Raw genomic sequence first — 27,368 nt, forward strand, 5'->3', positions numbered from 1 at the left:
CCGCCAGCCATTTCTGCAGAAGTGATGGGAGAAGAGCCAGGACGCCGGCGTGGGACGTCCCAACCTACACTGGGCTGCAGAAAGCCCCAGGTGAGTGCTATTTTATTATTTATTTTGAGCTCAGAGTCCCTTAAAACCACTTTACCTTCAAGGGGATTTCCCCTTAAAAACAAGAGCAATTTTCACCTGTCAGCGCTCCATCCATTCATCTATAACTTTATTACTACTTATCACAACAAAACAATCTAGATCTTGTTATTTTCACAACCAATTAGGCTTTCTTTGGGGGGTACTTTTTAATAAGAATTATTTTATTCCAACTGCATTTTAACAGGAACAATAAGAAAAAATGGAAAAAATTATTATTTCCCAGTTTTCGGCAATTATAGTTTTAAAATAATACATGCTACCATAATTAAAACCCACACATTGTATTTGCCCATTTGTCCCGGTTATTGCAACGTTTTTCCCAAGTACAACGTATGTCGCCAATATTTTATTTGGAAATAAAGGTGCATTTTTTCAGTTTTGCGTCCATCTTGACATACTTATTAAAAAAAAGTTCAGTCCCTAAGGTAACTATTTATGTATTTTCAACACCTTCAAAAAGGCCCTCAAAACTCACCTTTTCACTCTTGCCTACCACCCCTCACAATTGCTCTAAACCCACAGCCGAACTCTGGTCCCCTACCTCTCGTGTCCCTACCTCTCCCTCTAAATTGTAAGCCTTTGGGCAGGGTCCTCACTCCTTTTGTGTCCTACCTGATCATGCACCTCTATTACTGTGCACCCATGCTATGCATTTGAGTGAACCTAACTTGCCTAACTCCATGCTCCCATCCAGTGACTGACTAAGCATTACCTGGTACTCATACTGTGCTGTGTGATCTGGTTTTCTTGTATTCCTGTATTGTCATATTGCTGTTTGTCACCCCTAAATATTGTCTGTAACCTAAATTAATGTCCAGCGCTGCGTAATATGTTGGCGCTTTATAAATACAACAAATAAATAAATAAATAAATAAATAATTGTATATTTTCTTAAAAATGTTTTTACAAAAAATACTTTAGGGTAACAATTGGGGAGTGTGGGAAGTATGGGGTTAATTTTAAATGAAAAAAAAAAATGTATTTTAATGAAAAAAAAAAGTTTGTACATGTAATTTTACTATTGGCCTCAAGATGTCCTTGCGCATAACTTTCCTATGCATAGCATTACTATACAGGAAATTATGCATGGACGTGTAAGTATCGTTTTTTTTGTGAATGACGGTGCCATCTCATTGATGGCCACGGTCATTCACACGGGGACTTAGATCAAGAAGAGGAACTGCGTTCCTATTCATTGATCTCCCGACGGTGGTAACCGACGTAGTTCTTTGTCACAGGGGAGGGGAAGTGGGGGCAATGCAGGGACTTAGAGACTTGTCCCGGGGGAGGGGAAGTGGTTAAGTTAGCCAATAAATGGTATCATCCTGATTCAAAACTACAGAAAAGAGATCAACCTCATGCAGACATGTGGGTCCTAAAAAATAAAGTCCCTAGGAAGCATTGAACTGGCCATCTGTTTACATTTAGCTTCTACTAAGCAGAGAAGAGGTGGCACAAATGTGAAGAGAATGGACTTTGGAATTTTTACAACATATGGTATGTTTTCTTGCCCTAGTTTTATGGCACAATCAGACTGTTATTTTGGTACTGAACACAATAGAATACTTCCTCACTGACCTAATCAAGCCCTTAATTGCTATGTAAGGAAAACATTTTTTTTCAGAATTCCTTTGAGCAACCATGGTAAATTCTAGGAAGCCTGGGCACAAGTAAACTGCAGAAACCTTATTAATCTTATTACACACGATCCAATGTGTTTTCTATCATATTTTAAAGAGAACATACGGTATTGCTTTTCAACTGCAGAAGTGGTGTTATTTATTTTTGTAATTGCTTTCTTAGATTTCAGAAAATACAGCATGCAAGAACCAATGTGGAATGCTCAAATGTGTTTTGACCTTGTGCCTTATTATGTAAATCCACAATGGATAACATACACTAATCAGTCAAAACATTACAGGACCACTGCAGCGAAAAAAAGCAAGCAGTTAAAAAGGAACTCCAGTGAAAATAATGTAATAAAAGAAGTGCTTAATTTTTACAATAATTATGTATAAATGATTTAGTCAGTGTTTGCCCAATATAAGATCTTTCCTCTCCCTGATTTACATTCTGACATTTATCACATGGTGACATTTTTAATCCTGGCAGGCGATGTCACTGGAAGGAGATGGCAGTTAGAAACAGCTGTTATTTCCCACCATGCAACAAGACTCCCACAGTGTGATGTCAGTACTGCAGACAGAACCAACAGATTTTGGACTAGTCCATCTCCACATGGGGGATTATCAGGGTTTTCTTTGTTTTCATAAGCATTTTCTGAACGGCAGTTACTAAGTTTAACTGACAAAATAGTGTGCAAGTGAGTAGGGAGGCTGGCTGGTATCTTACTATTTTGGCAGTTAAACTGCCATTCAGGAAAAGTTTTTGAAAAGAAAGAAAACCCTGAGAATCCCCCATGAGGAGATGGGCTGGCCCAAAATCTGTTGGTTCTGTCAGATTCTAACTGTTTACTTTTTTTTTGCTGGAGTGGTCCTTTAAGTCCCCTTTTACACCCGCATCTCAGCGCAGAAGCAATAATTGCCCCATGGGGCTATCTCACTTAATGCAGTGTGTTGTGGGGCAGTGGGTCCCCGCACAGTAACATACTGCATGCAGTGTATTACCGGCCAACTTCCGGGTATATCCCGGAAGTGAGGCATACTTTCAAATGAATATTTATTTCCTTTTAAACAATACTAGTTGCTTGCTATCCTGCTGATCTTCTGCCTCTAATACTTTAAAGGGAAGGTTCAGGGAGGGTGGGGAAAAAATAAAAATCAATTTCCACTTACCTGGGGCTTCCTCCAGCCCGTGGCAGGCAGGAGGTGCCCTCGCCGCTGCTCCGCAGGCTCCCGGTGGTCTCCGGTGGCCGACCCGACCTGGCCAGGCCGGCTGCCAGGTCGGGGCTCTTCTGCGCTCCAAGTCCTTGTACTTCTGCGTCCCACGCCGGCGCTCTGACGTCATCGGACGTCCGCCGGGCTGTACTGCGCATGCGCAGAACTACTGCGCATGCGCAGTACAGCCCGGCGGACGTCCGATGACGTCAGAGCGCCGGCGTGGGACGCAGAAGTACAAGGACTTGGAGCACAGAAGAGCCCGACCTGGCAGCCGGCCTGGCCAGGTCGGGTCGGCCACCGGAGACCACCGGGAGCCTGCGGAGCGGCGGCGAGGGCACCTCCTGCCTGCCACGGGCTGGAGGAAGCCCCAGGTAAGTGGAAATTGATTTTTATTTTTTCTCCACCCTCCCTGAACCTTCCCTTTAAGCCATAGCCCCTGAAGAAGCATGCAGCAGATCAGGTGTTTCAAACATTATGGTCACATCTGAAAAGTTTAGCTGCATGCTTGTTTCTGGTGCTATTTAGACACTACTGCAGCCAATTAGACCAGCAGGGCTGTCAGGCAACTGGTATTTTTTTTAAAGGAAATATTGTGGCAGCCTCCATGTCACACTCACTTCAGTTGTTCTGTATATGGATAGATAGATTTAAATTTACAAAAAGTAATCTTTGCTCCACTCACTATACTCAAACACAACACAAGCCACTTCCACAACAATGGCCAGTAAATTTGGAGATAATAAAAGACATGACATGTTTTGTACAAATATTGATAAAAGATTTCTCTTCAATCAGCAGCACAGCGTAGGCTTAAATCATAATTAGGTAAGCTTAATTTCAATCCAAAAAAAAAGACTAATGGCTACATCATATCCATCTAACCAGAAATACATCCTCATATTTCAATGCTGTGAATATAGCTGATATTACAGAAAGAAATAAGTACTTGATGCATGGTAGCACACAATTGTGGGAAAGAGGCGCCCTGGTGTAGATAAAACTATTAAAAACAGATAAAACTAAGAAAATGAGGTGGCTTACCTCAGTAACGAGATCTTTGTGTAAAGTAAACAAAGAAATTTTATTAACACAGGCAACGCATCTCACGGGTCTGAGCCCACTTCATCAGGCCAACAACAGTGCCAAGTACAAAAAACAGTCTGGCATAGGGAGCCTATTACTCATACATTACATGGCAGCAATGTATGAGTAACCGAAAATATCACAAGTACCCGGCCCCCAGATCAGGCCCATTTTAACAAGAAACAGAAGGGGGGTGGTTGCCCGGAGTGAAGCCAAAGGCAGGGGTGGAGAGCAGGCTTGCAGTGAGGGGGGAGGTGGGTGGTGGCTTGGAGTTAAGGCAGGGGTGGAGAGCAGGCTTGCAGTGAGGGGGAGGGGAAGGGGTGGCTTGGAGTGAAGGCAGGGGTGGAGAGCAGGCTTGCAGTGAGGGGGGAGGTGGGTGGTGGCCCAGAGTGAAGGCAGAGGTGGAGAGCAAGCTTGCAATCAGGTGGAAGGTGGGTGGTGGCCCAGAGTGAAGGCAGGGGCGGAGAGCAGGCTTGCAATGAGGGGGGTGGTGGCCCAGAGTGAAGGCAGGGTGGAATGCAGGCTTGCAATCATGGGGAAGATGGGTGGTGGCTCAGAGTGAAGGCAGGGGTGGAGAGCAGGCTTGCAATGAGAAGGGTAGTGGGTGGTGGCCCGGAGTGAAGGCAGAGGTGGAGAGCAGGCTTGCAATGAGGGGGGGAGGTGGGTGGTGGCCTGGAGCGAAGGCAGGGGTGGAGAGTAGGCTTGCAATGAGGGGGGGGAGGTGGGTGGTGGCCTGGAGTGAAGGCAGGGGTGGAGAGCAGGCGTGCAATAAGGGGTGGTGGTGGTCCGGAGTGAGGGTAGAGGTGGAGAGCAAGCTTGCAATGAGGGGGGGGGTGGCTTGGAGTGAAGCCAGGGGTGGAGAGCAGGCTTGCAGTGATGGTAGGGGGTGTTGGCCCAGGAGTGAAGGCAGGGGCGGAGAGAAGACTTGCAGTGAGGAGAGAAGGTGGGTGGTGGTGCGGAGTGAAGGCCGGGATGGAGAGCAGGCTTGTAGTGGGGGGGGGGGGGGGTGGCCCAGAGTGAAGGCAGGGGTGGAGAGCAGGCTTGCAGTGATGGTAGGGGGTGTTGGCCCAGGAGTGAAGGCAGGGGCGGAGAGAAGACTTGCAGTGAGGAGAGAAGGTGGGTGGTGGTGCGGAGTGAAGGCCGGGATGGAGAGCAGGCTTGTAGTGGGGGGGGGGTGGCCCAGAGTGAAGGCAGGGGTGGAGAGCAGGCTTGCAGTGATGGTAGGGGGTGTTGGCCCAGGAGTGAAGGCAGGGGCGGAGAGAAGACTTGCAGTGAGGAGAGAAGGTGGGTGGTGGTGCGGAGTGAAGGCCGGGATGGAGAGCAGGCTTGTAGTGGGGGGGGGGGGTGGCCCAGAGTGAAGGCAGGGGTGGAGAGCAGGCTTGCAGTGATGGTAGGGGGTGTTGGCCCGGAGTGAAGGCAGGGGCGGAGAGAAGACTTGCAGTGAGGAGGGAAGGTGGGTGGTGGCCCAGAGTGAAGGCAGGGGTACTGCACTCACATAAAATAACATGTAAAATAGCATAGAGTTTTATGTACGGCTCCCCCCCATTCAGTTGGCCTCGGCTGGGCCCTTACCGGGGTGCTGTCCTTGCAGTGGACCCCGAATGTGGCAGCGCATGAGTATTAGTGAAGTGTACTGTATCGAGAAGCGGCTGTGTGCCCGGAGTGCAGTACCCTTTTATACAGTGGTATAACTATAAATCAAGCCCCCTCCCCCCGCAAAACTTTGATTGGGCCCTCCAATGTTCACACCCCTTCCCTTGCCTCCCCCTGGTGCCCTTCACAGCCCGGGGGGCCCATCTGACAAGGGTCATAAAACAAGTGTGGCCATCATGATCTTCACACCCATAACAAGTGTAGCCACAAATCACCTGATCTGAAGTATAGTCCCCTATATCGGAGGAGAGGAAGGGTAGAAGTTTGGGTCCCCCAAAGCTCTGGGCCCCCCTAGGCCCATAGGGCCGGGTCTGCTCCCTTCTAGCTATGCCTCTTGTGTTTATACTATTAAACGGTTTGTATTCCGCTATTACCAAAGGCTTTTAGTCTGACACCAAGCGTACATATGCAAATACAGTACAGTTAAAGTGGACCTGAACTCTTGCACAGGACAAAAGGAAAACATAGAGAAATGCACCCTGTATGTATTTAGAGAGTTTAGCCTGTCTAATTCCCCCTCGTCTGTGACTAATCACAAGTTGTAATTTGATCCCTTAGCTGTGTCAGCTGACTGTCATGGCAGAGATCTCATTTGTAAGCACAGGATGTTAAAGTGTACCAGGCATAAAAGATTTATACATACCTGGGGCTTCCTCCTGCCCTTTCTGCGTAGATTACTTCCTCACCACGGTCTAGAGCCTTCTGGATCGTCCGGCGTCAGTCCCGTTCTCCTCAGCCAGTCAGCGCAGGCTCAGTGCAGCCAAACATGCTCCCCTGTCTTGCTCCCACGAGCAGTTCTTGCATGAGCCACCTTGCACTAGTAGTTCTGCGCAAGGTGGCCTAGATGTGGTTATTTAAAGGATACCCGAAGTGACATGTGAGCTGATGATAGCCGGGTGCTGGCAAAAATAATCTGGGTCAAACACTCGAATAAAAGAGCCCGGGGAGAACGCTGAACACTGGGAGAGCCCGGGGAGAACACTGAACACTGGGAGAACCCGGGGAGAACATTGAACACTGGGAGAGCCTGGGGAGAACACTGAACACTGGGAGAGCCTGGGGAGAACACTGAACACTGGGAGAGCCCGGGGAGAACACTGAACACTGGGAGAGCCCGGGGAGAACACTGAACACTGGGAGAGCCCGGGGAGAACACTGAACACTGGGAGAGCCCGGGGAGAACACTGAACACTGGGAGAGCCCGGGGAGAACACTGAACACTGGGAGAGCCCGGGGAGAACACTGGGAGAGCCCGGGGAGAACGCTGAACACTGGGAGAGCCCGGGGAGAACGCTGAACACTGGGAGAGCCCGGGGAGAACGCTGAACACTGGGAGAGCCCGGGGAGAACGCTGAACACTGGGAGAGCCCGGGGAGAACACTGAACACTGGGAGAGCCCGGGGAGAACACTGAACACTGGGAGAGCCCGGGGAGAACACTGAACACTGGGAGAGCCCGGGGAGAACACTGAACACTGGGAGAGCCCGGGGAGAACACTGAACACTGGGAGAGCCCGGGGAGAACACTGAACACTGGGAGAGCCCGGGGAGAACACTGAACACTGGGAGAGCCTGGGGAGAACACTGAACACTGGGAGAGCCTGGGGAGAACACTGAACACTGGGAGAGCCCGGGGAGAACACTGAACACTGGGAGAGCCCGGGGAGAACACTGAACACTGGGAGAGCCCGGGGAGAACATTGAACACTGGGAGAGCCCGGGGAGAACACTGAACACTGGGAGAGCCTGGGGAGAACACTGAACACTGGGAGAGCCCGGGGAGAACACTAAACACTCGGAGAGCCCGGGGAGAACACTGAACACTGGGAGAGCCTGGGGAGAACACTGAACACTGGGAGAGCCTGGGGAGAACATTGAAATCTATTTAATAGGAGAGCAAAGTGAGTGAGTACTTTAAACTGATACTTTGGCGCCGGGCCGTGCATGCACAGTACACCCAACTGGCCCAGGAGAACAGAACTGATATCCTTTAGACCGCGGCGAGGGAGCGATCTGCGCAGAGGGGGCTGGGGGAAGCCCCAGGTATGTTTCAATCTTTTATGCCCCTTTGTCTCAGGGTCACTTTAAGCCTATGCCTGCTTCCATGAAAGCAGGAAGTAGACAAACTGCAAATTTATTGCATAATTTCTATCAGCTGTAACACAGAAATGTTTTCCCTTAAAGGTTATTATGCTGTTGCTTATCTTTTAGAGCAGAGGTGAAGTTCTGAGTTCAGGTCCGCTTTAAAGGACTTCCGAGGCCAAATGTCAACTGTAGCGTGGATCGGGGGGGTTGGCCCTAGAGTTGCGCAGCCGCAATCGCAGCTATGAGGACTGCGCAGCCACAGCCAGCTCATGCGGCCATGTTAGTGCAGGCAGGAGAGCCCGACCGTGAGGTCGGGAGCCGGCCCGGGGGGCTATTGAGTGGCGGGGACCCGGCAGAACGGCACGGAGGGCATGGACGGCATCCTCCGTGCCTACAAAAGTGATGCAGGTATTTAACTTTTTTTGACATTTGGCCTCAGAAGTCCTTTAAATATTTATCCCAGACAGATAAAACTGCATTGCACCAGCTGTTCTAGGATTTAAATTCAGATAAATGGCAATTAGCAATAGGTTCAGTTTAAGAAATAAACAATGATCACGATATCCAAGGTCGGTATGATAATGAAGTTGGCATAAGCCGAGTACTGTGAATAAAGCGGCAGCATTATTCACAGCAGGATACCAGCAGTAACTTCTCCATTGTAGGTTAGAAAATCAGAAGAGACATCTGATTAGCGTAATTTATTTTACCAGAATAAAACAATAAGCAGTTTAATAAGAAAGGTTAATGAAAATGTAGGGTGTTTTTTTTTACATAAACTGCTACAGGAGCATTTTCGATTTCCCCAGTAAGCATTTACACACAAGAATTACACCCAGATCAATAATATCTGCTCTTCACTTAATTCTTTCATCAAACCCAATTAAAAATTAAACCATTCTAAAGGCTTGTTTAGAGTAAACAAAAAAGCTTTTCTAACATATATTTAAAGAGGCATTCCAGCCAAACAGTCTTACATGGCCCTGGGGAGGTAGGATTTAAGAAAAGAACGTCAAGGGAACATAAGGTGAGAGGGATATGGAGGCCGACATTGGTATTGCTTAAAGTGGACCTGAACTCTTGCACAGGACACAAGGAAAACATAACAGAAATGCACCCTGTATGTATTTAAAGAGTTTAGCCTGTGTAATTCCCCCTCATTTGTGTCCAATTACTAGTTGTAATTTGATCTTCTCTCTGTGTTACATGACTGCCTGTGGCAGATAAGCAGATAAGCCAAACTGAAAGCACAGGCTGTAAACAATTAGGGCTCGATTCACAAAGCAGTGAAAACTCAGTTATCACGCCTAAAAGACTTTAGGCGTGATAACCTTTGCACTAGCAAAGTTATCACCGCTTTGTGCTCTAACTCGCGCGAAGCTCCCGCGCGCAAAGTTTTGCGCGCGTACGCGCGCGCGCACAAAGTCCCATAGGGCTTAATGGGCACTTTGCGCGAAGCATGGTGCGCGTAGCGCAAAACTTTGCGCGCAGGAGTTCGCGCGAATTCCTTCAGATCACACCTAAACTAAGTTTAGGCGTGATAAAGGGCTTTTCACAGGCGTGCAAAGTGTTTGCACCGCTTTGTGAATCAGGCCCTATGTCTGCTTCCATGAATCAGGAAGTAGAAACTGTGCAGATTCAATTTAGGATTTTTATCAGCTGTAACAAAGAAATGTTTTTTGTTTAAAGGTCATTATGCTGTTGTCTATCTTTTACAGCAGAGAGGAGTTCTGAGTTCAGGTCCACTTTAAAGGGAAATAAATATGGCATAGCCCACTCTCCTCAGCAAGGCAGTTTCTAGGCTAAATTTCACCAAGGGCAAGAGTGTAAAAATTGCACCCCCACCCCCATGGACTTGCGAACCCTTACTTTTTAGGGACGGTCACACAGCCACAAGTAGATCTGCCTACTTACTAGTGACCGGTTGCTCATCCAGGAAGAAGCGAGGACCAGGAAAACACAGAGGCAAAGAGACTCCGACTCCTCCATGGGCGCCGCACACTGACAGCCTGCAGTACCGCTACAGGACATTAGGTGTCATCACGCGGTGGTGATGTCATGTGATGATGACTTGACCTCTGACGCAGGCAGCCAAGGAGGAGTTAAGGAAGGTGATTGCGCTAGTAATCTTTTTTCTTCTTCCATTTGGCTGCACAGCGTCACCAGCTCCCTAGCGGTTATGTCTTTCTGCCTGCGCCCCCCCTTCTTCTACTTGCCGGTCTGCGCCCAGGGAAGTCGCCCTGCCCGCGCTGCCCAAGAAACGGCCCTTCACCTCAGGTTCCCTTTCAGAAGAAGAGCCAACTGCAGTTATTTGAACTGCTGCCACCTGGTGTCCCTGAGGGCCCTGTACAGCCACAGAAGCATTCAGGCAGCCAGTCAGAGGCTGCACTTGCATTGTATGGACCCCTGGTGGCAGCAGTGATAACGGCTATGGGATACTCTACTCATCCCTTGCTGCCAACAGATGAATCTGTGTCAGCGCTAGTTCACACTGGGCGCTTTTTTAGCGCTTTGCTGATCGCCGGCGTTCAGCAAAGCGCTGTTGCTAATGTATCCCTATGGATACATTCACACTGCAGTGTTTGTGATTGCGATCTGCATGCAGCGTTTTGGGGGCGATCGCGCTGGGATTCTCATTCTATTGAACGGGAATCACAAGCGCAAATCGCAAGATTTCACCAGGACAGGAACGCAATCGTCGGGAAGCGCCCAGTGTGAACTTGCCCACACTGCAGTGCAACTAGAAACTAGGGAGGGATCACTACCTGTTTGTCATTAGTTAGTGTAACTTTTTTTACCAATCAAGGTCTGGTCCTTATTCTTTGTGGCACATGTTGTGACTAGGGGTGTGGCAGAGGCGTGACTAGAGGTGTGGCAGAGGCATGACTAGGGGTGTGGCAGAGGCGTGACTAGGGGTGTGGCAGAGGCATGACTAGAGGTGTGGCAGAGGCGTGACTAGAGGTGTGGCAGAGGCGTGACTAGAGGTGTGGCAGAGGCGTGACTAGAGGTGTGGCAGAGGTGTGACTAGAGGTGTGGCAGAGGCATGACTAGAGGTGTGGCAGAGGCGCGACTAGGGGAGTGGCAGAGGTGTGACTAGGGTGTGGCAGAGGCGTGTCTAAAGGTATTTATCCTTATCTTAGAAAAGTGGCAGCTATGCAGTATGTTTTTTTGATGGGCTTTACAAGTTTAGAGTGTGACACACATCACTATTTATTTAGGATAAAAGCACAAAACATGGCAAACAAAAAGATATGCAACAGCATAATAACCTTTAAAGGAAGACTTTTCTTTGTTACAGCTGATACAAATCCTTTAAAAAATCTGCAGTGTGTCTACTTCCTGCTTTCATGGAAGCAGACATATTGTTAACGCCCTGTGTTTACCAATTAGCTTCTCTGCTGTGGCAGCCAGCTGACAAAGCTGCAAGATCAAATTACAACTTGTGATTAGTCACAGATGAGGAAGAATCAGAGTGGCTAAACTCTCTTAATACATACAGGATGCATTTCTCTCCATTTTCCTTCTGTCCTGTGTAAGAGTTCAGGTCCAGTTTAACTATTTATCAAGAGCAAAGGATAGGGGAATAAGTATGCAAATAACCCTGGAAACTGCCCATACACTTCAAACAGCAGGTAGTTTGCATTCAGCCAATGCTTCTGTGTCACAGACGGGAACAACGCCAGCGACACCGCGGCCACCGCTGTTCGCACAGAAATGAAAAATGTATTTCCTTTTATATTATGGTGTATTTGAATTATTCATCAAAAAAGGCTTACAAAAGTATATTTGCTGTCAACATAAACACTGTCACCCGGCACCTGACAGCAGAACCGATCGGCGGAGAGCGAGAACATTTTCTGGCAGACAGAAGACAGAGAACAGACCTTACCTGTTAATGGAAAACGATGCTACAGATCTAATCAGAGATGCCACAGCACCAACTCTAGAAGCTTCAGCTGCTCCCCTCTCTCTGTATTCCACTGTCACCCCGTAGCTGACGTATGGCTGATTGTAAACAACAATCTTCCCTTTGGCTTCTTGTGCTCTTTTCTGCAGTTCATTGAAAGACGTCACGACAATCACCTCTGCTAATACTCCTGGAAGACAAAAACAAAAGCCAAATAAGTCTACTCAGTGTTTAATTATCCACAGCATTCACCTGCGGTAAAAAAAAAATGTTAAAGCCCCTCTCCGGGCACACATTTTATTTGCCCCTTGCCTGGGTATATGCAAGTTTTATTTGCCCTCTATTGCGCTCCCCCTCAGTGTTATAATGTTTTTTCAGTGCACTGGCTGGCTCCTCTTCCAATGTTCTGGGAAGCATGCCATTCAAACCATTCCCCCTTCAAGCATTCAACCTAAAGTGAACCCAAGCTAAGAGTGATATGGAGGCCGCCATATTTATTTCCTTTTAAGCAATACCAGTTGCCTGGCTGCCCTGCTGATCCTCTGCCCCTAATACTTTCAGCTATAGACCCTGAACAAGCATATGTAGATTACGTGTTTCTGACAATATTATATACAATACCTCGGGTTCACTTTAAGAGGAACTGTAACCGAGGATTGAACTTCATCCCAATCAGTAGCAATCTTTAACTTTTCTCTAATAGATCATCAGGGGGGTCTTTATGGCTGATATTGTGGTGAAATCCCTCCCACAATGTGATGTCAAGACCAAGGTGCAACCATACTCCCCTCGGAACCCAAAGACTTTTGTTTCCCGGAAGCTGCTCGGAGGGTCAACGCCACTTGTCCCTCTAAGAAGTTGGACACGGACCGCCGGGGTCGCGTAACTAGTGAGCATGGGGGGAGTCTCGTTCATTATCGGAATTAACCAGACAAATCACCCCACCAACTAAGAACGGCCATGCACATCCACCCACAGAATCGAGAAAGAGCTATCAATCTGTCAATTCTTTCCGTGTACGGATGGTTGAGGTTTCCCGTGTCAAGACTAAGGGCCTGTTCAGAGTATGTGCGTTCCTAGCCGTTTTTCAAGAACGCATACAGGCAGACTTTCCGCATAGAAACGGCTACTAATGTTTTGAGACGCATACGTTTCTCATCCGCATTGCTGCACTCAGTTCTGTGCGTCACGCATAGAAACGGACGCAATGAAGGTCTATGGACGCGTATCAAAAACGCGTACTATTGCGTTTTTAGTGTACGTTTCCCTCTGCGGTTCCCATAATTCTTTTTTTGTCCTGGGTCACGTGTGTGTGTGCAAAACGCAATAAAAAACGCATTCGAACACAAGAAAAACGCATGCGTTTTTCAACTTGCGTTTCTTTGAATTTATACGCGTTCTACAAACGCTGACAGTCTGAACATGGCCTTAGGTGCTGACAATTTCCTGCCTGTGAAAAGTGTTGCATTGTGGCAAATAACGTTTCCAACTGCCAAACATCCAGTACCAGTGGCGTAGCTTAGGAGTAGAGGTGGGCGAACAGTTTGGCTGTGTTAGCCGAACTGTTCGGGCTGCCCAATCTGTCATTTATCTATGCCTCTTACTACTTCCGGGTCGCAATGACCCAGAGTAGTACGTCTGCGCTGCCCGGCGGAGCGCGTCCTAGCGACGCGCTCCCGTTGCCGGCCACTTTCTGCGCATGTGCGTGACGTCATGAGAAAGTGCCCGGCAACGGGAGCGCGTCGCTAGGACGCGCTCCGCCGGGCAGCGCAGACGTACTACTCCGGGTCATTGCGACCCGGAAGTAGTAAGAGGCATAGATAAATGACAGATTGGGCAGCCCGAACAGTTCGGCTAACACAGCCAAACTGTTCGCCCATCTCTACTTAGGAGCTGTGGGCCCCCGATGCAAGTTTTACAACAGGGCCCTCCAAGCACTCAATACATAACAATTGATACGGCGCACCAAAACCTGCCAATGGCAACTACAGAGTCTGAGGTGCAAGATGGGGATGGAAAACAGTTTGTTAATGATTACCACTATTCAAAGTATCTATAGAAGTGATTATTATGTGCACAGGACCAATAAAGAGCTAATACTGTAGTTGAAGGAGGGTCCTTCGGGGCCCCTCTTGCCCAAAGGCCACGATGCGGTGGCTACTTAGTCTTAGTATAGCCTTAGTATAGACAGCTCCCCCAGCATACGTTAGGTAGCCAGATTATACCCCCACTTCAGTACCTCAGTATAAGTAGCCTGATGCACACCCCCCCCCAGCTGTGAGCAGAGCTGTATCACTCAGTTATGCAGGTTCCCCCACCACATCCCCAGGCTTCTTCTCCTCAGCACCACCTAGAGTCTAGTCTACATGGCTATAGCTGTTGCCTCTCCTTATGTGACTCGCTGGCAGGTACCAATGAGTCACCCAATGAGAGACCACAGATGGAGCTAAGTGGCACTGGGAAGAAGAAGCCTGGAGATGCGGCAAAGAGAGCCTGGAGAGGTGAGATTAAGGTTGAGAATGCACCCTAATGGGTCGGCACCCAGAGGCTGGGGCCTATTCAGCCTATGCCACGGCCTGCCCCTGCATACACATTACTTAGAAACACACTGTAGAAAGTCCACTCAGATAACATGATGTGCATACTGTGAGCGGACCTTAAATCTTCAAGCTATTCAATTACCAGTTGATTAAAAAAAAAATCAATTTTCCCATCGTGAAGCAGAACAATGTGAGTCTTGCTTTTGGTAAAATTGCTAAATTGCGTTAGACTGTTAAATTAAATTTGAAAATGTTCAAGCAAATACAATATAATAATAACCATCAAGAACAATAAAAAAATAATAATCAGAGACGGACGCACCAAGCGATGAAAAGTCACCGCCTCCTCCATGGCCAAAGCAGGGAGTGAGCGCTTAAATTATGCGCTCATTTTTCCTCCTCCCTAATGGAGGCTCTTTATTCATGTTTCCCGTCCCACTAAGCATCCGATTCCCTCGGAGAGATAACACAAGTGTCTCTGCGCTGATCACTGTCACCGGGCAGAGAGGGAAGCTGGTCTCTCTTTCAATTTCTCACCTGTTATACGAGCCGCACAGCCCCGCCGCCGGGTGCCCGCTGAGATTTACGCCTGCTACTTTCCATTTACAGTTTGCTGTGATTTATAAGATGTGTCAGGCAGAGCTGTGGTGATTTGGCTGGTTTGTTACAGGGAAATATGGTGTCTAGGGGGACGCTGACTCCAGCTTGTTTATTTAATGCTTGAGAGTGCAAAGAATTTTGCATTGGTATAATAAACGTGACCCCGGCTCTCTCCGATCGGCGGCCATTGTTGGGAGTGAGGCTGGCACTACTATAAATCAGGTGAGCGAGTGAACGCTGGTTAAAGTGAGACTTTGGGGCACAGACTTTGGTTTATGTCCAACTTTCCACTGCTGACTACTTATGCAATATTAAAACATTATTGAAAACAAAATCATGAGCTGCTTATGGTGCCCATGCATTAGCTCAATTTTCCTGGCAGAGTCAATCATTATGATGAGGAGATTCCGAGAGATCAATGCCACACAAGGGCGGTTTTTCCATGAAGCAATGTGAATCACGTGCATCAGGGCGGCAACAATTAGAGGGCAGCAGGAGGCGGCTCCTCTCCCCAAATGTCCCCCTCCTCCCACTCCCCATCTACCCCTCCCTAGATGTGTGGCGCCACTTCACTTACCTGCTCTCAATGTTCCGGCGATGGAATCTCCATCTGCCTGTCCAGCGTCCTATATCCATGGCTACAGCGGTGCCTCATGTGACTTGTTACATTCTGTTGGGTAACATGAGGCGCCGCTGTAGTCAGAGAGGAAGCAGGACTTCACGCGTGGCTGGTGATCCCATCGCAAATCTGCTGAGAGAGGGTGAGTGATGCGGAGCCGGTGCAGAACGTACCCGGCATCTTGTGGATCAGATGTTGCTGGCCAGCAGGGAGGTGATGCTGTCTTGGAGGAAGAAGAGGGAGATAAGCGTAGCGCAAGTGCCTGCATTGCCCAGCCCCGCATGCATCCCCACATGTATTGCTTGAGGTGGCAAAAAGTCTAGAGCTGGCCCTGATGCCGCAACAGGGCTGCCTAATTCTAACTATTGATCGCACAGGCTGAAAAGATTTTGGTTTAAAAGGGTAGGGTGTGCAGTGGTAGTGGCGTTGGATTTCCGGATGACACATGTAAAATGTGCTCCCCCTGGACCCGTTCTGAGTATTGCAGCAGAGCTCACACTCACCTATCCACTGGGGCGCTCCTCCTGTATCTTCTCTCCATCTGCAACGGAATGTAAGGGGTCACATATCGTATGTGCCACCGGGTCATGGGGACAGGCACCCGGAGCGAAGGAGAGTGCACTGGCGTATAGGTGAGCCTATGCTCCACTGCTCTGTACAGCCTGGGGGGGGGGGGGTTACATGAGGGAGCCCTGGAGGCCCAGAAGGTGGTGGTGGCTCAGCCTGGGAGAGAGAACATTTTACATGGGGAGACTTGGGAACCCAGCATGCAGTGGCAGCTCTACAGATTCTGTCATTTTCAAGAAAGTTCGCATTTTTGCCAACAGGTGTATCTTGTGAAAATCCATGATATGTTTGTGAAGTCGGGGAAAAATGAAAATATTAATGGCAAAAATCCAAGTTCATCCCCACTGCCTACACAGATTTAGGAAAATACATAAGCTTGGGGTGAGGATTTAAAGTGAATCTAAAGTGATAAACGTATGAGAATGGCCTCAATTCACTAACCTTAACTCCTGTCTTTAATAACTCTTCTGAGCTGTTTTACAGTTATCACAATTATATCACCATGGTGATAACTGTAAAACAGCTCAGAAGAGTTATTAAATACAGGAGTTAAGGTTAGTGAATTGAGGCCATGAATGGTATGAGTAGTACAGCTAAGAAATAGAACATTAATCTATATATATATGTATAAAATCGGATGCGTGTGTGCGTGTGCGTGTGTGTCGCGATCACTCAAAAACGGCTTGACCAATTTAAATGAAACTTGGTATACAGATCCCTGACTACCTGGAATGATAGGTTCTGGGGGTCTCATGTCCCCCCTGCACACATGGGCGGAGCTACAAGCAGCTAATCAGATTTCACCCATTCATGTCAATGGAAAAAATGGAAAAGGCTGCCATTCTCACAGTAATCAAGCCAGAGTCTCCACACTTGGCACAATTGGTCACTTGGTGACCAGGCATGGGCTGAAATTTGGCTTCAGGTGATCCGGATAGTTACTATCCGGATTTCACCCAGTAATGCTGTGCGGGCTGGGCGGAGGGGGGGGGGGGGGCAAGCTTACCTATCTGGCGTCTTCTTCGCTCGTCCCTCAGCGCCTCCCACGATGCGTTCCACGCGGCGTCACGTGACTACAAACACTACCTCCTTCAACCCAAAAGGAGAAAGTGTTTGTAGTCACGTGACGCCGCATGGAACGCATTGTGGGAGGTGCCGAGGGACAAGCGAAGAAGACATCAGATAGGCAAGCTTGACCCCCCCCCCGCCCAGCATTACTGGGTGAAATCCGGATAGTAACTATCCGGATCACCTGAAGCCGAATGCCTGTTGGTGACCGAGGTTACAAATCCAGGAAAAGTGGGTGGAGCATAAAACAGTCAATCAAATTTCAGCCATTTATTTTTAATGGGAAAATGTAAACTGCAGCCATTCTTAGACTGTTAATCAGAGAGTTCTTAAACTTGGCACACTTGGTTACTGGGTGAATGAGATTAAGATTCAGGAAAGTGGATGGAGCCTACAACAGCCAATTAAAATTCACCTATTGATTTTTAAGGGAAATACTTAAACTGCTGCTATTCCTACACTGTTAATGGCAAAGGCTTCAAACTTGCTACAGTCAGATTTACTTGGTGGATAAACTGCTTCCATTCACATATTTTTGATCCCAGGAACCTGAAAGCTCACAAAGTTGGTCATTGAGTGACTGTGTGTCAAGGTTACAAAAAGTGGGCGGAGCCAAAAACAAATTTCACTGGGAAAATATAAACTGCAGCCATGCTTACACTGTTAATGGCATGGTTGTCAAACTTTGCACAGTTGGTCACTGGGTGACTGGAATTAATATTCAGGAAAATGGGTGGAGCCTACAACAACCAATCAAAATTCACCTGTTGATTTTCAAGGGGAATATTTAAATTGCTGCCATTCTTACACTGTTAATAGCAGGTGCCTCTAACCTGGTACAGTGGGTCACTGGGTACCTGGGGTTCAAATTCAGAAAGGGGCGAAGCCACAAACAGCCAATCAGATTTGTTTAATTTAAATGGATATATACAAATTATTGATACCAAGGCCCCAAAACTCATAAACCTGGTCATTGAGTGACTGCATGTCAAGTTTAGGAAATGTGGGCGGCGCCAACAACTAAATTTTTTACATTGTAAAATATAAACTGCAACCATTCTTACACTGTTAATGGCAGTGTACTCAAACTTGGCACAGTTGGTCACTGAGTGACTGAGATTGATTGATTTTCAAGGGTATTATTTACATTGCTGCCCTTCATACACTCTTAATGGCAGAGGCCTCAAATCTGGTACAGTCAGTCACTGGGAGACTGGGGTTCAAATTTTGAAAAGGGGCGGGCCACAAACAGCCAATCAGATTTGTTTAATTTCAGTGGGAAATTGCAACTTATTGATGCAAAGCTCATAAACTTGATCATTGAGTGATTGAATGTCAAGGTGAGAAATCGTGGGCGGAGCCAAAAACAACTAACTTTTTACATGGGAAAATATAAACTGCAGCCATTCTTACACTGTTAATGGCAGGGTTCTCAAACTTGACACAGTTAGTCACTGGGTGACTGAGATTGATATTCAGAAATGTGGGTGGAGCCTAAAACAGCCAATGAAAATTCCTCCATTGATTTTCAAGGGGAATATTTACATTGCTACCATTCTTACACTGTTAATGGCAAAGGCCTCAAACCTAAAACAGTCCTTGGGTGACTGGGGTCCAAATTAACTAAAGGGGGTGGAGCCATAAACAGCCAATCAGATTTGTTAGATTGATTTCAGCCAATCAAAATTCACCTTTTGATTTTCAAGGGGAATATTGAAATGGCTTCCATTCTTACACTGTTAATGGCAGAGGCATCAAACCTGCTCGAGTCGGTCATTAAGTGACTGGGGTTCAAATTCACTAAAGGGGCAGAGCCACAAACAGCCAATCAGATTTCTTTGCTTGATAAAATGCTTCCATTCACACCATTTTGATGCCAGGAACCTGAAAGCTCAAAACTTGGTCATTGTGTGTCAAGATTACAAAAATTGGGTGGAGTCAAAAACAGATTTCCAAGGGAAAATGTAAAATGCAGCCCTTCTTCACTATTAATGGCAGGGTTCTCAAACTTTGCGCAGTTGGTTATTGGGTGACTGGGAATAATATTCAGAAAAGTGGGTTGAGCCTAAAAAAGCTAAACAAAGTTCACCTGTTGTTTTTGAAGGGGAAAATTGAAATTGCTGCCATTTTTGCACTGTTAATGGCACAAGCCTCAAACCTGGTACAGTTGGTCACTGGGGTTCAAAGTCAGAAAAGGGGGTGTAGCCACAGCCAATCAGATTTGATTCATTTCACTGGGAAAATACAAATTATTGATTTCAAGGACCCCAAAGCTCACAAAATTGGTCATTGAGTGACTGTGTGTCAAGGTTACAAAAAAGTGGGCGGAGCCAAAAACAAATTTTACTGGGAAATTATAAACTGCAGCCATTCTTACACTGTTAATGGCAGGGTTCTCAAACTTTGCCCAGATGATCACAGGGTGACTGATTCATATTCAGGGATGTGGGTGGAGCCTATAATAGCCAATCAAAATTCATGTGTTGATTTTCAAGGGGAATATTTAAATTGCTGCCATTTTTACATGGTTAATAGCAGATGTCTCAAACCTGCTACATTTGGTAATTGGATAAAATTCTGGAGAGGGGTGGAGCCACAAACAGTCTATCTCATTTGTTTGATTTCTATGAGAATATACAAATTATTGATGCCAAGGACCCCAAAGTTTACAAACATGGTCATTGAGTGTTTGTGTGTTAGGGTTAGGAAAAGTAGATGGAGCCAACACAAGCCAAATACATACCCGCCGGGCAAAGCCAGGTCATCAGCTAGTAGCAAATAAACAAGCCAAGTTATTTTTTTACAATATCCATGTATAGATTATTTAGTCAGCGTTTGCTCATTGTAAAAGCTTTCCTCTCTCTGATTTACATTCTGAAATGTATTACAAGTGGCCACAGTTTAAAGCGGAATATAACCCTGCATTTCAACTTTGCTCTAAAACATTATTTACAGTATATTATATGCAACCAGCATTTTTTTTTTACTAGACCAGCATTGGAAGGGTTACACAGGGCTTTAAAGTTCCTGGAGATTTCTGCAGACACATCCGAAGCTGAAATAGATACATTTTGTTTACATACATGTATCTAAGTGTTGAATGTGACTCATCTCTCTGACTGAGAAGGAGCTGGAGGACAGCCAAAGAATGTGTAACATTTATCAATAGATACATATAACTAAATAGAATGTAACAATCTGAACTTCTGCATATCTCTCCACGGAACTTTAAACCTCTGTGTTTAACCCTTTCAATGCTGGTCTAGTAAAAAAAAAATGCTTTTTGCATATAATATGCTGTAAATAATATTTTAGAGCAAAGTTGAAATACAGGGTTATATTCCGCGTTAAGTTCTGCCAGCTTTTCCATGCTGAATGTTCGCTACTGAGAGTTCTGTGCACAGAGGGAGATACTGGTTGGTTGGCAGTTGGAAAAAGCCATTATTTCCCATAATGCAACAAGGTTCACAGTCCATAAACTGTCAGTACCATGGTCACGACATCACAGTGTGGGAGGGGTTTCACCACAATATCAGCCACACAGATGTTCCGGATGAACTATTTAAAGTGAACCAGAGACGAAGCACCCTAATGTATTTTACCATATATATCAGTGGGAACATTAGAGAAAACACCTACCCTGCTCTCTGTTTCACTGCTCAGCCTGAATGTTATCAACCCTGATAAAATCCCCGACTGAGCATTCAGTCTGGCTTTGCTCAGGAATCATTATAGATGAGTCTGTCTTCTCTGATGTATTTTCAAGCCCAAGCCTGCCCTCTTCTGGTTCTGCTTTCCTGTTTTGTAATACTCACAGCATCACAGAGAGCTGTGATGAGATATAGGAGCTGCTAATGTTAGGTATATTGAAAAAGGTTTTTTTTACCTATATGTTAGTCATAAGACCTTTTTAGAAATATTGATTTTATTTTGCACACAGCCCAGTAAATAATATGCTTTTCTGATGAACTGTGTTTTGCATGGAATTTTAGTAAAAAAAACTCACAAAAAACGGCGCACCGGAGCAACGAAAGTATGCCAGGTATAGTATTGTATTTTGTAAAATCTATAGGGGGAAATATATTGGTTTACTTTGTGCCAAAGCGTTCATCTCTGGTTTCCTTTAAGAAAAGGTAAAGCTTTCTTGTGGGAAAGGGAGTATCAGCTACTGATTGGGATGAAGTTTAATCCTTGGTTACAGTTGCTGTGGGCAACAGAGACCGTTTCCTTTTAGAATCTATTATTCCTAAGTCCTGATCATTGCATGTTCTCCAATGAATTGGCCAGATATACAATACATCAATGGCCGGATCTACATGGCCTGGCTCGATCAACATTAAAAATTGAACAGTCATTAGGTTTTTAAATTGAAATGGCAGTCAGCGCAAGGAGAGGAAATGAAGTAATGCGTCATCTGTATTCTTTGTGTGACACAAGTAGGTCACCTGCAGATAAAAATACAGAAGTCGGTGATGACAAGGTCTCATTTCCTCGCGTTCAGAATGTGAGCAGCGGATCTGTCACCTGCCAGCGCTGCAAAAAAGGAAAATCTCACAGCAAACTCGAGTTCAGCAAAGAGAACACGTCTGTGGCGTGCGTGTCACATGGCGTCACCCATCACACACCACCAGACTCCTTCACAGACACAAACATCATTATCAGGGGGCTGTGCCAAGGACTAAAACCTTAAAGGGAACCTGAAGAGAGGGAAATTATTTAAAATAAACACATGACGTAGCTGCAAATGAATATTACATACTAACCTCACCGTCAGTTCCTCTCAGGAGCTCACCATTTTCTTCTTACAGTGATCCCTTCAAGTTCTGACAAGATTTTGTCAGAACTGAAATATACCAGTTGCTGTCAGTTTTATATCAGCAGCTGTCAGTTATAACTGAATGTGCAAGGTAATGTCCATGTTTCCCTATGGCTCAAGTGGGTGATATTACAGTTTAACAGTGTGCTGACCAGGAAGCTGTTATGGGGAAATGGCCATTTTTAAAATGGAGGATGGAGAATTCCATTGATCACAGTGGACAAACAGGGCGCAGGAGAGGAAAAAGAGATTGATGAGCAGACTACACAGCGTGTATGTATGACCTGTGTATGGTTATTTTGACTTTTTATTTTCAGTTCAGGTTCACGTTAAAGAGAAGCCGTGATCAAGAACTGAACTTCCTCCCAATCAGTAGCTGATACCCCCTTTTTCATGAGAAATCTATTCGTTTCCTCAAGCAGATCATCAGGGGGCTCTGTGTGGCTAATATTGTGGTGAAAACCCTCCCACAGGAAACTGTGAGGACCATGATCCTGGCAGTTTCCTGTCTGTGAACCTCATTGCATTGTGGAAAATAACATCTGTTTTACTGTTTACAGCTGTTTCCAACTACCAAAAAATGCAAGCAGCATCTCCTGTCACTGACCTCACCTGCCAGCAGTAAAAATATCACCATGTGATAAATGTCAGAATGTAAATCCGAGAGAGGAAAGATTTTACAATGGGCAAACACTGACTAAATAATTTATACATAATTATTGTAAAAATCACGATGCAATTTTCGGACATATTTACTGTCAGATCGATTATTTCCAACTTGTCCGAATTGATTTCTGATTGATTTTTCAATCGATTTTACATTCACGTCTATGAATTTTTTTTCGAAAAATCGATTGTAAATCAGATCGGACCAGTTGGAAATAATCGATCTGACAATAAATATGTCAGAAAATTACATTGTGTATACCTAGCATTAAGGCCCCCGAAACAAGTCCAACAAATCCGCCTGGTTGTTGTCTGAATTTGGTCTGTTGGGTGACAATCAGGCATGTGTACACGTGGCTAACGAATAGACGAGTGACTGATAACAGGCGGTTTGCCCGATCCATCTGGCTAATCAACTCACACAAATGTTGGGCTGATATCGGGCAATTAGCCACGTGTGTACAACGTTGTTTGAGTGCCGTGTGCTTCTTTTGAATGCGGCCATGTCATGCAGTCCATCGTTTCACTTGCAGTAAGTAAATAAGTTGGTCATTCAGTTGGGTGGTGTGTGCAAAATACAAGTCCTGTAAATGGTTTGTTGGGGTGTCGGAGTCATGTCATGGAGTTGGTCGTGCACTTTGTTGGAAGTGTGTGCGAGCCTTAAAGGATACCAGAGCCCAAAAACATTGGAAAAAGAGGGGGAGCAGGCATTTGCTACCATCTGTCCTTATGCCCACCGCTCCCCCCGTTCCCCTATCTGTCCCCCGCCCCTTTTCCGGTCGGTTCTTACTGCGCAGGCCCCGGCCGGGCTGGGCGCGTCCTACCACATGCGCCCATGGCCAGGAGCGCACTGCGCGTGCATATGATGTCATTGCGTCACGCAATAAGGACAGGTAGTAGTATATGTCTGCTCCCCCCCTGTTTCTCCAAAGTTTTTGGGCTCTGGTATCCTTTAAGACAAAAAAAAACCAACAAAAGTATTACCAGTAGTAAAGGTTTAAAGGGTACCCTGCAACTGCTGCAACTGGGGAGAAAATTAAGACCACATCTGAGTAGCTCCATTTTTCATTGAGAATTGCAATCACGATTGTGTTGCGATGCAATTTCAGGTATACCCATTCCGTGAGTTGCCAGCACAATTATTATGCGATATGACAGGTTTACATTACAATCAGTGGCATACCTACCATAAGGCTGCAGGTGCTCACAGCACCGGGTGTAGCCATAGCTAGTGGTTCCGCTGTGGTGCTCAGCCACTGCGTTCTTCCACTTGGGATCTTTTTTCATAGTTTGGGAAACATTTGGGACTAGCCGACCCGCAGCGTAGCATACGCCGCATAAGGGGGTAGAGGGCAGGAAGGGGGTATTGGGCACAGTGGCGGGGAGGGGGGTCGGACCCCCCCCCTCAACTGGGTCCCCCATGTGTGCTCCCCCTCCAGCTTAAGCTCAGCAGGAACCCCCCCCCTCCCTCACCTGGGTCCCCCATGTGCACTCCCCCTCCAGCTTAAGCTCAGCGGGAACCCCCCCTTCCTCACCTGGGTCCCCCATGTGCGCTCCCCAGGGGAGGACTGGCCCAGGGGGACGGGGGGCAATTGCCCCCCGGGCCGCCCGAATCTTAAGTAATTAGGGCTGCAGACATACCACAGGTGACAGGTTCGCAGTGGGGATCGCAACCCCGCGCGATATTTCCCGGCAAGTTGAAGTATCCAATCAAAGAAGGGGCTGAGGCGGCCGGCCGTGGTGTGCCCTTGTGCGTGGCTGCGCCTGCGGTGGATGTGAGCGGCACAAGGACACAAATAGCTTAGGTCCTCTCCGGCCCGGTGGGTTGACCCTGCTTGACTCCGCCCTCCGCCTGAAACCATTGCCGCCCGCAACGTGCTGCTGTGCCTGCGGTGTCATCGGAGTGAGCTGTCTCACTCTTCAGCTTTCTGTGCTGTGGGGGCTGGGGGCCTGGAGCTGTGGCTACGAGTGGCTGGCTGGAGAAGTCGGACACAGTCCTCCCCTGTGCTGCTGTGCCTGAGGTGTCGTCGGAGTGAGCTGTCTCACTCTTCAGCTTTCTGTGCTGGGGGGGCTGGGGGCCTGGAGCTGCGGCTACGAGTGGCTGGCTGGCTGTCCTGGCTGGAGGAGTCGGACACTCTGGGGGCTGGGAGTCGAAGATGCCACCTATAGCTGCTTGCTGTTGTGGAGGAGGAGGAGGTGTAGGACTGAGGAGACAGGAGGATAGAGGAGGTCGGGTCCAGGTTGCCAGAGGAGAAGGTGGTTTTTATAAATTTTGTTTCTGTACTTCTTCTCCCTTCTTGTCACTGAGTTACTCACACTTTGCTGCCTGCCTGCTACTGCTGTCAAATTCAATTCTCTGCCCAGGCCAGTGCCCTCTGAGTTTTTTTTGTGTGTGATAATCATCCCCATTCTGACCCTGGCCTGAGGGGGAACGTTTTTTCTTCTTGTGGTGTGATTGGCGGCAGGGGAGGGGGGAGGCAGGTAGGCACTGTCAAACAGGTAGTTGGAGGGGGGGTAGGTGTCAGACAAGTAGTTTGTATGGTGGGTGGGCAGGAGTGGGGTTAGGCATCACCAGGTAGGTAGGTTTGTGTGTGTGTGTGTGTGTGTGTGGGGGGGGGGTTGTTTAAAGGAGTTATCAGGCATTTTTAATGAAATAAGTGCTACTTACCCGGGGCTTCCTCCAGCCCCACGCTCCCAGCATGTCCCTCGCCGCAGCTCTGCAGTCAGCCATTCGCTGCCGCTGCCTCCCAGTTCCCGGCGATGGCACCAGTCCGACCTGGATGTCGGCCTGTACTGCGCCTGTGCGAGCAGCACTGTCAATCACCGCCACGTGGACCTGAGTGTACTGCGCAGGCGCAGTAGTTCTGCGTCTGCACAGTACGCTCTGGTCCATGTGGCGGTGATTGACAGCGCCGCTCGCACAGGCGCAGTCGGCCTGATGTCATCGCCGGGGGCTGGGAGGCAGCGGCAGCGAACAGCTGACTGCAGAGCTGCGGCAAGGGACATGCTGGGAGCTTGGGGCTGGACGAGCCCTGGGTAAGTAGCACTTATTTTCATAAAAAAAAAAAAGCCTGATAACTCCTTTAAGGTTAGGCATCAGACATAGACAGGTAGATTGTGCGGAGAAATGGGGTTAGGCATCAGGTACATAGTGTGTGTGTGTGTGTGTGTGTGTGTGGCTGGGGCTGTTAGTCATCACAATTTGAAGATTTGCACACAAGAAAGATATGGCTTTGGGCTGGGGATGCCGTGAAACGGGCCTCTAGTTTGTGTTGTCCCCCCAGGCCAAAAGGTCCCAGTCCTCCCCTGGCGCTCCCCCTCCTGCAGGACCACCCTCCCTCACCTGGGTCCCCCATGTGCGCTCCCCCTCCTGCTTAAGCTCAGCAGGACCCCCCTTCCTCACCTGGGTCCCCCATGTGCACTCCCCCTCCAGCTTAAGCTCAGCAGGAACCCCCCCTCACCTGGGTCCCCATGTGCATTCTCCCTGCAGCTTAAGCTCAGCAGGAACCCCCCCTGCCTCACCTGTGTCCCCCATGTGCGCTCCCCTCCTGCTTAAGCACAGTAGCAGCCGCCACTATTAGTAAGAGGCAGCAGGCGGGGATGCCTCACCTCTTCCGTGTTCCAGCGTGCGATCCACTGTTGTCACTTCCTGCAATGCTCCCCACTGTATTGGTGTAATTTGCCTTTTTAAAACAGAAGGAAATCTGCAATAATTCAGCTATAAGTGAACATTTTTAAATATGCAAATTATCCCTTTTCAACCTTAGTAATCCAAGCAGGCATCCAGAACCACTGGTGTATAGCAAGCTTATAGCTTTAAATTTTACACAGCTATATCAAACCCACATGTGACAGCCTGTTTCAGACTTTTGGTCCTCATCAGTACATAGCAGAGATTGATATGGCAGTATGAGATGGGGCTTGGACCAGTACAACAGAGTAACCAAGCAGCTCAGGGTGACCCAAACCACTCGGAATGTATAGGGGGATAAAAGGAACCAAAAAGACCTTCTACTAAAAAAAATCAAAGCTTGGTGTAATTTGGCTTCTTAAAACAGAAGAAAATCTGCAATAATTCAGCTATAAGTGAACATTTGTGGTTACCCACAATGCACCGCTACTAAATATGCAAACTATTTCTTTTCACTCTTGGTAAGTCAAGCAAGCCTATGGGCCTGATTCACAAAGCGGTGCAAACTGTTTAGCACGGTTGTGCTAAACAGTTAGCACGTGAAGTGCCGTTCGTGGACTTTTGCGCGCACAAAGTGCCGCGATTTGCATGATTGCGGTCTTTTGCGCGCGCAATTTGCCACAAATCGCGGTACTTTACACACGCAAAAGTCCACGATTGCGGTCTTTTGCGCGATTCACAGCACTTTCCACGCACAAAAGTCCACAAATGGCACTTCACGTGCTAACTGCTTAGCACACCCATGCTTAACAGTTTGCACCATTTTGCGAATCAGGCCCTATAGCTTTAAATTTTACACAGTCATATCAAACCCACATGTGACAGCCTATTTCAGACTTTTAGTCCTCATCAGTTCACAGCAGAGATTGATATGGCTGTCTGAGATAGGGCTTGGACCAGTACAACAGAGTAACCAAGCAGCTCAGGGTGACCCAAATTACTAAGAATGTATAGGGGGATAAAAGGGACCAAAAAGCCCTCCTACTAAAAAAAGCAAAGCTTGGTGTAATTTTTCTTCTTAAAATAGAAGCAAATCTGCAATAATTCAGCTATAAGTGAACATTTGTGGTTACCCACAATGCAC

At 47.2% G+C, this 27,368-nt stretch overlaps 1 protein-coding gene across 3 annotated transcripts in view; it reads right to left on the minus strand.

Annotated features, from left to right (window-relative positions):
* The window catches only part of CPQ (carboxypeptidase Q), a 576,560-nt gene that overhangs the window by 335,761 nt on the left and 213,431 nt on the right, over positions 1-27,368 (minus strand). For all 3 annotated transcript variants that reach the window (XM_068237698.1, XM_068237697.1, XM_068237696.1), the window contains exon 3: positions 11,700-11,907. In XM_068237698.1, the coding sequence (XP_068093799.1) occupies positions 11,700-11,907 (208 nt within the window). The remainder of the gene's footprint in view (positions 1-11,699; positions 11,908-27,368) is intronic.

This window comes from Hyperolius riggenbachi, chromosome 5 (assembly GCF_040937935.1).
Source record: "Hyperolius riggenbachi isolate aHypRig1 chromosome 5, aHypRig1.pri, whole genome shotgun sequence".
Lineage (NCBI taxonomy): Eukaryota > Metazoa > Chordata > Amphibia > Anura > Hyperoliidae > Hyperolius > Hyperolius riggenbachi.